We start from the raw sequence: 14,955 nt of genomic DNA, 5'->3' as shown, positions 1-14,955 counted from the left end.
CACTGGTTATATATATATATTTTTTTTTTTTTTCCAAAGTCAGAAAATTTAAAAGCATTTACAATTTACTCAGTACTCATATTATATTACATGGTACACAAAGAGATTGATGTTTATAGGGCACCTCACTCAGACAAGAAACCAGCTCAAACAGGCTCTTCATATCAGTACAGTGTCTATTTATATCACTAGAGTACAGAGCAGTTCTTAGACATCGAGAGCTAAGATCCCACTGAAAAATAGTTGATTCAATTCTGTCCCACTGGCACTGATGACATCCAGCTAAATGACAGTCAAATGACACATAATAACTTAAAAACAATATAAGTATCTATATGTATGTTATGTTCACAGTTGAATCATTCCGGACCTTTATTTGGAGGTAAACGGACATGTGATAGCAAGTTTATCCCGTATGACTCAACTGTCTCGCCTTTTGAGGCTTCACTATCTTCATTCAGCTTGGCAACATACTGAGGGATGGAGCTGAGTGACTGTGAGACAAGAAGAAGATCACAGCCATAGCACACACACCCCTTTTTCTTGTTAGTTTACAATTGTCCTGTATTCTTAAATTAGGGCACTCTCTGCTCATTCTGATTGTAAAAGTCCTCTTTTCCACAACTGCACATCTTTTATTACAGTCTCTGCCTTTGCCATGAAATCTGGGACCAAAAGATGTTCTGATATCTTTAAAGCTGATGTTGTCTGGTGGTTGAATCTTCCTCTTCCCGAGCTCCAGGCTCTTAAGTTGTGGCTAAAGACCCAGACACAGCATTTTCATGTGTAGCTGCATTACAAATGTGGGAAAAACTTAGGGGGGGGCTGTCATACAAACGTTTCTCAGAGGCAGAGCTGCTCTGGAGGCAGAAATAATCTCATTTGTTGAGTTACAGAAGTGACACTACACATCAACATCCCCAAAATGCTGAGGGCTCAACATAGCTGTTTGTGTGACACAGAAGGACCTTTGCTAAAGCTGTAAGTATATTATCTGACTCCATTTGCCCCTTGAATAATGCGGCAGGAAAAAATAACAACTCATTAAAATAAAAAGCATTTTTTTTTGTCTTAAAATATGGTCAGACCTTCATCTAAGTTATAATTATGAACAAGCATAATCTAACAGATAAAGGCTTAAAGGATTGGAGCATGGGAGCTGGTCAGCATCTGTGATCGTGGGTTTACCTTGTACAAATCATGGTGCATGGTTGCACGGTGCAAGGCGTCCATTGCAGGACACAATGGAGGAAGCTGCTGCTCTCCAAAATAAAAAGTCACTGTGTGTCAGACCTTGACCCAAAGAGATGCTGTGGAACGAGCTCAGAGAGTCGTCCACATCAGACATAAGAAGAATATGGCTGAGCTGAAACAGCTCTGTGGGAACAATGGTCTGAAATTCCTCCTGAACGTCATGCAGGTCTAATCCACAGCTATCAGAACAGCCGGTTTGAGGTCACTGTTGCCAAAGGAGGTTCGACCGCTAATGAAATCCAAGGGTTGAGTTACTTTTTCCACCAGCACTGTGAATGTTCAGTAAAGACATAAAAAAAAAATGTAATGCGTTACTAGCTTGTGCACACTGTGTTTGTCTGTACTTGTACTTCACTGAGATGAAGATCAGATCAAATTTTATGCAGAAAACCAGGTCATTCCAAAGAGCTCACATACTTTTCCTTGCCATAGCATTTACCAGCTGGAGACAGTTAGCCTGCATCTCCACAGTCTCATAATGATACTATAATAATAAAATACACTGCTGGTGATGATGCTGTGATTGTGATGATAAATCATAAAGCCTTGACGCTGTTGTGTTGATGTCAGACTCCTTTGTACTTGCACCAGCGTTTCTGCATGATGGATGACCTAAGCTCAGTGGCTGAAGCCAAAGACCTGTAGTTTTCCTGGAGGTTATTGTAACTAACATTAAACTGAAGCCTGCCGAAAAAGACCAGCAGAGATGCTCTTGCTGCCAAAAAAGAATAAGACAAGAAAAACATGGACGACTAATCTTTAGTGTGATTTCACTTTGTTCAATATTAACAACATAATATTTACTCATCTGTAATCAGGAGTAAACTGGAATCTTCACTTATAGTCTAGTCTAGAGCTGCTCTATATGAAAAGTGCCTTGAGATGACGCCTGTTATGATTTGCTGCTATATAAATAAAATTGAATTGAATAGAATTGAATCATTTTGCACAGTATAGTCTGTGCCAATGCATAAATTCAGCAAAGCAAAACGTCATACATATGATACAGACACTACATTTTTCAGGCCATTGTGAAAATTGCTGCGGGCAGTGTGTAGTGCACTCATTTTCCTCTTTTTGAACCTGTCAACTGAGCATACACAGCTCTCCTTAACCCACTGTCCTCTTTATAAATCAGTTTAAAAAACTGTCACCAATACACACATATAAGGTGATATTAGCTAGCTGACAACCAGTCTTGATAATCCAATCCTAGTTTGATCTAAGTGGCCTTCATCTGCAGCTTTAAGGCACTTGTGGATTAGCTAGCTGTATGCTGAAAACAGCAGTATGTAGGCTTGGTAGTTAACCTTAATCCACTATCATAAATACCAGAATTAGTGAAAAGTCACCACCATTACCACCTGTGTCTCAGTGTTTCACCCCACAGGTCAATTTGTTAAATTTCTATTTCCAGAGTAGCTCTGCCTCAAAAAATGTTGCTAAAACCACAGTCTGTTGGACAGTGAAACAGGAGCCTCTATAGTGGCAGGTGTCAAATGAGTGGAGAGCGTGAGGTGCTGCTGGACATACGTTCCCCTCTCAGACCTCCAGGAGACTCTGTGGCCGCTCGGATGCTTGTGGGGGATCAGGCTGCAGGCGACAAATGGGCTTGTTGCACATGGGGCAGACGCTGCGGATTTCTAACCATTTCAGTAAACACCTGGTAAAAGTAGACAGATAAGAGACAGATTGTCATTTCAAAGGAAGACAAAGTTCACAAAGTTGCATCTAGGTAGAGAGTTGAGGACTCAAGACAAGAGACAGAACTTCACACTGCTTCATTAACAGTTGTAAAACAAAACTGATCAGACAGACATGCAGGAAATTTACATAGTGCACAGTTACTGGTGATACAGGTGGAGAAATATCAGTTAGAAAGAAATGCTAACCAGTCTAAAAGCCCTGATGTCACACCTGTGCTGCAGGGCAAAGGCAGGTCTCAGTTGCATAAAGCGTAGACATGTTCAAACATGTAAGGGCACCCTGAAAAAGTGGCTTTCTCTGAATTTCACTGCCTCTCTCTGCTTCAGCTGCTAACATGAAGAAGAAATCCATCACAAAGAGGAATTTATGAGTCATTCCTCTGAACTGGTTAGTCTAGATTTTTGCACATCAAGAAGTCCTCACCAAAATTTTAAATAATCAAGAACAGAATAAAATATTGTGGTTTTAGGCCTTTGGACCCTCTGACAAGGGATCTACAGACACTTTGGCTGTTCCAAAAATGCTATTCCACATGGTTTCAATTGATGATTGTTTGTATTCACAGCCTCAAACATGATGTATGAGTCAATAAAATTAGATGCATGATTACCAATTTGTGAAACAGCTAAACAAATGAATCACGTCTGGAGTTTTTTTCATTTGACTTTTAAATACTTTTGTGCATGTTCACAAATACAGAGTCAGCTGTCAGAGCTCATGAAAGTCTGATTACCAAGCAAGGTTGTAGAACTTACTTCTTGTGAAAAGCATGGGAACACGGGCACACTCCAAGCTCATCCCTGCTGCGAAACTCCTCTAAACACACTGCACATGTTTGCTGAAAAGAGAAATGACAGGTTATGAAATCAGTTCAGCACAGACACACCTGTCATTTTAACTATTCTCAGCCACTACAACTGTATAATTCTATGTTATATTAAACCAATGTAATGTCCATGACTACACTGCGATAATTAGATCACTGACATAATTCCTTATTCATACTAAGATACAGTTCGTACTGCCAATGTTAACAATAATTTGTTTTTGCATTTGGTCTATAAGAAGTAAATGTAGCCCCCAAAACATCCAGGCAACAAAAGAAAATGTCCACCAACATGTCAAACTAGCCTGCTGCCAAATTCAGATATGGTATTTTAACAAAGAGAAAGTAAAATGATTGTCAGAGTATTTAATACTTGTTTTGGAGATTTTCTCGAAGCTCATTGATGGCTGTGAGTAGGTAATACTGAACTTTAAAATTAAATTAACTAAGCCTGTAGAATAATTGAAAAAATATTAGCCTAGCTCTTATAACTCAAAAACATGTTTTTCTCAGATGTCTTTCTACAACCACCTTTAAAAAATAGTAAAAATAAAGTATTGTTAAACTTAGTTGGATCCAGTGTTATACTTGTTTGTGTGCCTGTCCTCTGAACTTCAGTGAAATTTTGACTTGGACAGCAGTGACTCAGATGTTGATTCCATGTGCAACATGTAATTGGGTGTTTATCCCACCCAGTTTGACTCTGTGTTCAACTTACACCAAGAAGGCTGAGTTTCTTTCCTGGTCCTTTCAAAACAACCTGTTGATGAGAATAGATTTGTCACAAAATGCATACAGTTCAACAGATAAACAAGCAAATGATATAGTGTAAATAACAATTATTAATCAAACTAGAAATGGCTTTAACACATTACCTCATTGTAGCCGTACTGTTCTCTTGCACCTTGTCGCCTCAGCCTGTAAATCACAAAAAGACACAAAGTTGCAATGCTGTAATTCAGAGACATAAAAATTCTATAATGTGCCTGGTGGCTCCATATTTGTCTCCATCAGGACGTGTCTTATCACGCTGTATGAATCAGCTGAAGTCCTGGAATTCACACAATGCCACATTCAAGTAACAGCCTGTGCATCTACGCTCATCTCAAGCAGATCTATAACACTGTGAGGAGTACGTCCTTGTAAAAGAATTCAGACTGAAATTCTTTTTATCAAGTTGTTCATTCGTTGCTAAAAACAGAAATAGATTTCTTTTGGGCTCAGTGAACGCATAAAAGTGTTAATTCCTAATTAAGATAATCACCATTTGAGAAGTTTGGAACGACCTTGAAAATGATCAAATTACAGGCATTCTAGGCACCTTTGTGTTCAAGGTATCTGTTTGAGCTACTCCTCTGCCAGCACCAAAAAAAGCACCAGCATGACAGCTGAAACATATTCTCATCAGCCCATTTACATTTTTTGGATTGAGCAAACATGGCCTCACTTTCTGTTATTTATTATCACAGATAGAGCTAAAAATAACTTAACCCAATCCCTGGTTGTAAACCTAACTATACTTACAGTACTCCAACAGACTGTTTTAGGTTTTTCAAATATCTGGCTGACAGATAGCTAAATTATTAAAGCAAAACATCCTCTGTAAGGGTTAAACAAGCTCGTCCAGAAATGCTGGAAGCTACCAGCAGTACACTGACCTGACTGTATCCTGTCTGTCATAGCTTTAAGCAGAGTTCACTTGAACCTTTGTGATTTGTCAAACAAGAGACAATGGACTTTATATTTCCATGTAATACAATGAGAGGCCTCTGCATTGACAGATGACCTGAATCAATAAGTGTAGTTCATTACAATATTAAAACTCAGTCTGTCAGAGCACACAAGATGCCATCTGCCAATGCACGCAGTCAGCTAATAAGATTTGAACATGTGAAACTGGCCCATGACACCACTTAGGTGGTTTTGGCTGGACTGTGACTGATACCAACTTTCCCACATGAAAGCTAAATGATACCAAAAGATGCCAACTGTCTGCCTATGGGTGAATTGTTTTTTTTCACTGCAAGAAGACTGGCACCACTGACTAACACTGACAACATTCTGAGGGAACCTCAGAAACCTTAAAAGAGTACATTAGAAGACTTTGTCAGACAATATCTCCCCCTGAAATGCACTGCAGGTAACAGGTTAATGATATGCATCACTCAAAGAGGCTCCACAGAAGGAATTTCCCTTGAAGGCAGGGTGAGGCAGATTTCACTACAAGTTTGACAGACTTGAGTTAAACTAGACTGATTTCTCCTGTCAGAAGTGGATGAATCTGTCTGAATGACGTCTGATTTTAAGGAACACGCTAATACCGGTTTGTGTTAGCAGTCTGACATTTCTATGGATGCTGCACAGGTGCTCTGTTGTCTGATGTCTTGTACCTGAACAGGTAGCAGCAGAAAATGAGGCTGAGCATGAGGATGAAGAGGCCAATGCCCAGAATGACGATGTAGATGTTGAGTGGCAGGTGGAAGAGCTCTTCAGATGTCATCTTGCAGTGGATGTCGGAGTTCTTCAATCCAAGGTCACACAGACACCCTGAGAGAACACATGGAAGAGCGGAGACAGAAATTGTATGAATACAGGTGAAACCAACATGTCTGGTTGCAAGGAAAAGTATTTCTATGTATTAAGGTTACACCAGGCTCCCCACATCTATCACAGATCAATTTAAAGTGCAAACTGTGAAGAATTAACAATTTCAACAATAAATACAACCAGTTTTTAAACTGTATCATATCCATCATGTCAAATTAATATTTTCATTCAGTGTGCAAATTTAATCCAACTGTTCTGAGTAAATTTCGTCCTCACACAAAGAACAAGGCAGTCATGAACATAGCCTGCTGTTGATAATAATGCAAATACTCATGCATGTTTTCAATTGCATGTTGAAAATGTAAGAGAATGTCATTTTTTTATACATGAAAAGCAACAATAAACAAAGACACTGTCAGATAATTAAATTGTGACGACTGTAGCCTGTATTATGTGACATTCAGATCCCAGCAGAAATGACCAAGAAAGAACGCATGCTTCTTCACACATTGTCTGGTACAAAGACGCAGATGATGTTCGCATAAATTGTTTGAAAAATTCATAGCGATGTGGGTGAGCGTCCATATTTTATGCCTTTCTGAATGATGTGATTATTGAAATGTTTCATTTCTGTCGTGGGTTCTCAGAGTACTCTAACCTGATCGTCCACTCAGTGGAGACAGACTTACTACTTGACAGACAGACCGCAACTTAACTTAAACCTAGAATTAGGTTTAAGTTTAGAGAAGGGGTCAAAGCTGCACTGATCAAATATATAATATTAACAATGGATCAAATGTGTAATGTGACAGCTGTCACTCTGAGTGTATGTTTGTATGTACATGTGTTTGTACATGTATATAAACAACATACACTAGTTTTTATGTACATGTGTACATTTTTTTTTCTATAACAGTAAACCCTTTCACACTTGGTGGCCAATACCGATGTTTTCTGTAATCTTTGTGTGCCCTTGGTGGGATATAAGCTCACTCAGCTCCATCAGAGACCTTGCCAGTGTGTTTCCATGGCCCACACAGGTCTTCATGATAAACACATCCCAACATAGATCAACCTGTCTGGCAATTCCAGACTTTGCCCGTGCCCACCTCCCATGGTGAGGATAGGAGGTGCATTTGTGAGGAGGTATCTGTGTAACTTGTAAAGCCTGGCACACAAGTCTCTACACTGCATCTGTTAAGCCTCTTGTTTCAAACTGCAATGTAATACTGCTCACACTGTAGAGATTCTTGAGCTGCACAAAGTTTTTGAACTTGGGTGAAAGCTGAGATATGAGAGCACGCGTAGAGGTGGTGTGTAATAACAGTTATGGAAGTAGCTCGTTTCTAATTTTGTTTTAACTGAGAAGTGAGTGAGAAATAGGGAGAAAGGGAGAGAACTGTGTTGATGAAATAACTGTTGACTATTAATTTTCTGCAGATTTTTTTTCGGCAGATGACAGATTTTTGTTTCTGCTGGTGTTCTCTATCCTCATGGTGCTCACTGGCTTTAAAGTGAGGGAATCCTTACATGTATTCACAAAATTCAGAGATCACACATCAGAAGCACCTCTCCACACTGCATAGTACTTTCATGTGAGCTTTTACAACCATCCTTGCGTCACACAGGAATGTGTTCCACTTACTTTTTAGCCTAATAGTAGTTAGTCGCTAGAGGCTTGGAGAGAAAGAAGCGTATTCAAACTAAGGGGCTTGAACATGGCTCTTTTCATTCCATGTGACACACATCACTTTAAACTGCAGTGGTTAACTCTTTCTTTAAGGTCAAATGCCACAACTTACTTGTCACAGTGCTACTGTGATGGTGACCTCCTGGTTCAAAAGTCATTCTCTAATGGACGAGGATCATGGCAGTAGGGTATAGTCTCAGTGTACAGTGGGAGTTTTTTGGGAGGGTTTGACAGGAGATTTGGCTAAAGAAGCAGGCAGCTGTAATCTTAGCACGATGTTAGTGAATCATTGATAGTGGAGCACTAAAAGGTAGGCCACTGTGCAAATGCATGCAGTGTGGACAGGACTGTACCTCAGCACTGTTTAAGAGGAATAGTAGAGCTGATTTTATGAGCTACGGCTGAAAAAAAATATTCCTCCTTTCAGAGGATATCTATTTTGGGTATTGTTTGAAAAGTGTATGAGGTCATGTCTTTGTCACGTCAGAGGGAAAACATAATAAAAAGATGAGATGTGATGTGGGATCATGGTTCTTATTGGTCATGTTACAACTTAGAAAATTTCACATTAGGGCTGAGTTGTGTCAGGTATTCAGAAATCCCTTTCTAGGTTTGTGTGCAAGGTCCAAGTTCTTAGTAACTAACTAGTTTCAATCTAGTTCACCAATTAAGAAATGTCTTAGCAAACTTGGACTTAAGTGACATGTAAGTCGGTTGATAGGAAACAGCTATGAAGAAATATGTGTTTCAGAATCAGTAGTATTCGTGCACAGAGTTGGAAATATTTGACTGTGCTAGTTTTAACAGGTTGTAAATTACCAAGCTAAAGTTAGTTGTCAGATTAGCGTTAGTTCTGTTGACTTAGTGACAGTTAGTGGGAGTAAATATTAAGTAACAACTAATCTCTATGTTAGGACTAGTTTCTGGGGTGTAACCCATTTCAATTTAGTGTTGTGGAAAGTTTTGCTTAGTAAACACTGCACTTACCGTTACACCATTGGACAGAATGCATCAAATGTGCAGATGGTCAGATGGCAAACCAGATAGCTGCAGAGGTTGTGACCTCTCCAATATCACAAACTCTGGGTTCCACAACGTTCCTGCAGTTTGTTTATGGAAATACGTTGTGACTTTTATGTCCACGACCTTGTAAGTTCAGGCTAGTTTACCCTGATAGTTGACAGAGAGGGTGTGCTGTGATTTAAATCCTTGTGGTCTGGAATAAGCAGATCTGATTAGAGACTCCCAGTTCCTCAAGAAGACATCAGGCCAATAAGCAGCTGCTCAACTGAAGAGTGATTATTCAGTCAGCAGGGATGATTTACTATCAAAAAATATGATGCAAACATCCACCTGAACTGAGATTTAGACTCACAAACAACAGCAAATGTGTCAGAGAAAGAAATATAAATATTCCTTTGTGTCTTCCCTCAGCATGACAGAAAACAGTCTTGGAGATGAACCTGTGAGTGTTGTTAATAAAAAGACACCAATGTCACTGACAATATGAGGAAGTATACTCCAAATCCCATCCAACACTCAGGTTATGAACCTCTGGCCGAGCACACTCCCTGCTTTTTTGCTTTGTCTCCTCTTCAAAACATCATGAGGCTTTCTTTTCTCTTCTCTCTTCCCTTCTTCTCTCTCCTCTTTGCTCTCTTTTTAGATCTCCACGTCGCTTTCCTCCTCTCTGGCTGTGAAAACCTGCCGTGGCCAATTATGGAGAGACAAAGGGAAGGACATGGATGGGTTCCCCGGCAGCACGGCCAGCCAACCAGGCAGCCTCAGTAGTGTTTCTGAGAAAAGCAGCTCTTCATCCCTTCCCCTGCCTTCCTGCTCTGAACACAGGGAGGTATAAAATACAGGAAGACAATGCGTCTAATGTTAATTCAGATCCAGGCTCTCCTCTCCTCCCCTGTATTTTCTTCTCACATTCACTCTCCTCCTCTCTTCTTCCTCGTCTCTCTTCTCCACTTCTCGTCTTCAGCTCTCAGTTTGTAAACAGATCCCTGCTCATGTGATTCGCTCTCTGCATCACAGCTCTGCTTTCACCGCCCCCTCCTTCCTTCTTCCTGCTTCCTCCCTCCCCCACCCGCCTGCCTGCCTGCCTGCCCTCCCTTTACCCCACATCTCTCTGAGTTTTTCCTTCAACTCAAACCCCACTCCCCCACCTTCCCTTCTGTCTTTGCAGCTGCAAGCTATTATTGAAGTAGCTGCACAGCAGATGGTAGACAGGCAGATGTGAAAACAGGCAGAGACTGTGATATGATAGTTTTAAGGTAGTTTGATTGATTGCTAATTGTTGATATGATCAATGCTAACTATTGTTTATCAAAACCTTCTTCTTGTTTACAAAACCTGATCTGATTTAGATGAGTAAATTTGATCCAGACCCTCAGGGAGCCCAATGGCTCAAGTTGATGTGGCAGTTAGTTTGTGGTCATTTAAGTAACTGAAATATGCTTTAAAAAATACATTAATACTGTATTCACCACTAAAGCACATAAACTATAACTAATAAACTAATATTACAGGGACCTTAAGACAATGCTTGCATTATACCTAATCTTAAGACTTCATCCTCTATAAGGGCCTTAAGGTAAAATGTGGTTTAAAGGCTTTGAGGCCTGGTTGCACCAGAAAGTATAGCAAGATTAATCCATGCGTTGTTTTGGTCTAAGCTGACGGTGACGTATGTGACTACTAAAAGTTGTCAAAGAGGGAAATAAAGCTTTCAGAGCCACGGTCAGTTCACAAATTTGTGGTTAGCTTAGCATGGTTGCCAGCGGGACAATAAGTTCACAAAGTTTATTCAAAATATGTAATTACCATTAACTCTCATGACTGTCTTCAAACTATTCTTTGTTTGTGGGCCATATTTCCCTCCAAGTTATGAGGTTAAATACAACTGGATGGTGACATCTGGCTGATGAACTATGACAGCTTCCTTGGGCTCAACTTGCCATTTATCAAAGTTGTAAAGTTGCAGGTCAGAGTTGAACTTTACCTTTTCTTTGAGTTTCTGTTATGCTGACATGGTGTATTTTGCAAAATAAAGCTGTGCTTAATGGATACATAAAAAATGAAAATTAGGTGTGTCCATAGGGGTATATTAGCATATTATTACAGCTATTTGTGTCATTTTTTAAATCACAAAGGACTCAGATTCTTTTTTTTTTTTTACATTGATAAGAATATAAAGACTTTCATCCCCTAACAAATAGCTCTGTATATCTGTGCAAGCAGCTTATTATGACCTATAGCTTTATTCTTCAGCGGCCTCTAGTGACCATAGTAATTATCACAGTAGCAAAAGAGGAAGTCATGTGATACATAAAGAGCAACAATGTCTGCATTCAGAGCAGGTTGCGGTGGATGTTTGGGTGGGTTGACAAAACACAGGACTTTGATGCACAGTGTGCTGTAACCCCAGTACCAACGACAGTGTACATTGTAGTTAATTAATAAATACACCTTATCAAAACGTTATTTAAAAAATGATTTATATAAATGATATCTAGTCATAGTATTGTCATTCTAAAGTAAATGATACCATACATAAATACACTGCAATAACAGCACAGATATTTTAACTACATAGGTAATGGGAGGAACACAAGAAAGACAGTAAGGATGTTCAGCTCAGCTTGAAAAATGGACATATAGCCCAATACACATATAGTTTTGGGCTTGTTGTTTGTTTCTGCATCGGTGTTTGTGTTTTGGGCTTGTTTCCTGTAGCCTGTTCAGCTTGCTCTCATCTATGTATTGAGCTGTAACACAGCTCTGTTGAAGTCACATTTTCAGCTGTACTGTGTTTGTTACTTGCTGCTACTTTATTTCACATGCTCTCACCTGACCAAATGAACTGAGCCAAAGGAGTAAACGGTCCAGAGTTCAAAGCACTCCACATACACACTTGGTGTGAACCTGCCTTGAGGTTATGGGCCAGAAAAATCACAGATCTGCCTAGTGGAGATTAATGTATCCAACAAGTTTATTTCTCCCTCCAGAGCTGCTTTAATATATTTGTAGAGCTAAAACTACAACTTGCTAAATGATTTCAGTTATCAGCCAGTAAACTGTTTCAGACTGAAGTAGAAAATATATATTTTCACTGTTTGTGCTCTCATCTGCAATTCACCAACAACAAAAAGAAAGGCATATTAGATGGCTATAAAGGCTCATTAAAACAAACAAAATGCACCTGACCACAGTTTATGACACAGAAAACATACTTTCACTTCACCTTTATGGGTCACTGAGTGTCGATTAATGTGCAAAAATGGCATTAAAATGTGTAACAGCTGAGGGGGTCTGAATAGTTTCTGAACCACTGTTTATTAAAATAGTTGTCTAGGTCAAACACACCATTTATCCTCTCTCTTAATGGACTGTGTGTTTTTGTGTAAATGGAGTTTTATACAAGGTGTATTATTATTTTTATTCTTATTTTTATTTCAGAATGTAACAATTTTTCAAATTGCAGTGTGTTACTTTTTTAATAGCAAGCAAATCTTTTGGCCTTTTTCTTCATAAAGAGATCATGTCGTCAATATCCGTATTTTATCTTATTTTCAAACCAGTCTACTGTGTCATGTAAACACTGTGAACTGTTGACATGTCACACTAAATCACAAAGAAAATTATAAAAGCATACTGAATGAATAACTATATAAAATGTCACATTAACATCTTGGTAAAGTAAAATGTTTCATTATGGGAACAAGAGATTGTATTGAAAAAAACTATGATGATGTGGTAATAAGATATAGAGACCAGTATTTAAAACTTTGTTGATCTTGTTTAGCAATTACTTTTTATCATTCTAGATTTTAGGGATTTTGGGATAATCCAGCATCTACTCTGTTTTTTTTTTCCTGATTGCAACAACAAAGCACTGAGAATATATTAAACTCTGTTTTCATGATTCATTCTCTTTAGCAACAGCTTCTAAATTTCATGAGCATGTAGTGACACACTGCTCAATGGATCAATGATTATTCATTCAGCAGTGATGAATTGCTATAAAAAAAAGATGCAAACATTAACATTAACACCACCTTAATTGAAATTTAGACTCCCAAACAACTGCAAATGAGTTAGAGAAAGAAATCTAAATATTCCTTTGTGTCTTTCCTCGGCATGACAAAGGAAAGATGAAGATGAACCTGTGATGAACATTTCTCAGTAACAAACTTAAAACATTTATCACTCACGGTTTCTAACTGGGCTGTAAGGTTAAATTATCCAGTGGATCGTGTGTATTTATGTCTCCAGTATTGTCAAAGTGATTGTTATGAACAAACATTACAAATACAAACCTAAGCAGGTGCTACTTGTAATTTCCATATTACTGTATGCAACAGTAATATTGTACAGCACTTTGTGTGTGCATGACAAAATTCTCAAAATCTTTTTACAACTTTTCAGCTTCTGAGGAGGTTGCTGTCTTAAGTTTAACCATTTAGTCAACCCTGCAATAAAGTGTCCTCATCTGCTGAGTTACAGGTACCTGCAGCAGGGTCTCAGACCCTGTTATACATCAAGGATTTGAATAGGCCTCTGTGTTATTGATGCTGTTTTCTGCATGCTGTGCTTGTTGCAGGACCCATCCCACCTCCTTGGACTGCAAAGAAGTTTTTGAAGCCAGTGTAAAAGTGCTATATCAAATCCACGAGCCTCAAGATGTCAGGAAGTGTCTCTAGGGCTGTTGTTTTTTTGTTTGTTTTAATAGTTTGAATTTTGGCTTTTTCATAAACACTCAACAGTTTAATACTGTATTATACAAGTTAAATTTGTTTGGATTCCAGTTTGGCTGGAGTTTGTATGTTGTAATTTATGTTATTTTGTATGGCTCAGAGAGATGCTTCACTAAATGCATGTCTGTCATTTTCCCAGCAGAGGGTGCTCCGTGCTCACACATGAGATGCAGTAATTTTAAACACTTGAGTTGCAGAAGATGGCGCTGTTATTTGTTTATATAATGTCCTTACTGAAACATGGACTGGAGTAGCATGCAAATCAAAAGGCAGCATTCTTGTCATGTGTTAACAAATATAATTTCCTGCACCAACAATCTCCATGTATGAGCACATGAAGTGATTTATATCGATGTGAGATGTCCAGGAGACCTAATTATGATGACAGCGTGACTTTTGTTGTCACATTGGTATTAATAGTTCTGTGCACCAGTTTTCATTTCTCCTATTCCCTTTTTTATGAACTTACATGCCAAGTCTGAACATTGAGGCAATGGGACAAGATCAGTGTGGGCCAGCACAACAAATTACAAGTTTTTTTAGTTGATTGCCACATGGAGGTCGGCCCCCTAGTGTGATGCAATGATAATATATGTAAATGGGCTGCCATGCCTCGACCAGACAGAACAAGATTTAACCAGCCTACGCCTGGCTGAGGTTGCTTACCTCCAAACTTCACACATGTCTAACAATAAATTCCAGCACTGCACCAAGAGGGATAGAAGCTCAGTTGTGTTGACAGTGAGGGCCCAGAGGCAGCTGACTTTATGAGAACAAAATCACTCTCTGAACGAAATGACAAAGAATTTTCACAGTACTACAATTTTCATAATTACATCGGATTAATGTAAACTTTATAAAGTGAGGTCTATGTTGAGTGAAAGGCAACAGTGAACTTTTTTTTTTTTTTAGAAAATATTGCCTTTTTGCCTTAGGAAAGTCAGCTCCCTTTTAAAACACTATCACTTCAATGCCATTGACTATACCTGTTCAAGTTAGTGACTATGGTCAAGGGTTCGCGCACACACACACACACTTACTTGCAGGTTAATATTTATTTGCACTCGTAATATATGTTTTTTTTTCATTTATCATTCAGTTAGTATTTAAGGCTAAAGGGGCAGGTAATAAAAAAATATAACTTGTTTATTTGTTTGTAGATCTGATTT

The 14,955-nt window shown here is 38.8% G+C and overlaps 1 protein-coding gene across 2 annotated transcripts; it reads right to left on the bottom strand.

The window, feature by feature from the left end:
* Position 1: 1 nt before the first annotated feature.
* Positions 2-10,038, bottom strand: si:dkey-51a16.9 (RING finger protein 122). Of its 2 annotated transcripts, XM_041050271.1 has the most exons (7): positions 9,012-10,038; positions 6,178-6,334; positions 4,663-4,705; positions 4,506-4,547; positions 3,717-3,799; positions 2,788-2,917; positions 2-1,523 (listed from the first exon to the last, which is right to left on the bottom strand). In XM_041050271.1, the coding sequence occupies exons 1-6, from the start codon at positions 9,034-9,036 to the stop codon at positions 2,797-2,799; spliced, it is 471 nt and encodes a 156-aa protein (XP_040906205.1). In that variant the 5' UTR covers positions 9,037-10,038; the 3' UTR covers positions 2-1,523; positions 2,788-2,796. The 2 variants fall into 2 exon arrangements, with proteins under 2 accessions (XP_040906205.1, XP_040906204.1); XM_041050270.1 differs by having other exon boundaries at positions 2-2,917.
* Between the last annotated feature and the right edge of the window lie 4,917 nt (positions 10,039-14,955).

Source organism: Toxotes jaculatrix, chromosome 11, assembly GCF_017976425.1.
Source record: "Toxotes jaculatrix isolate fToxJac2 chromosome 11, fToxJac2.pri, whole genome shotgun sequence".
NCBI classification, from domain to species: domain Eukaryota; kingdom Metazoa; phylum Chordata; class Actinopteri; family Toxotidae; genus Toxotes; species Toxotes jaculatrix.
The sequence above is the reverse complement of the archived record's forward strand: the minus strand, read 5'-3'. Positions and strand labels throughout refer to the sequence as shown.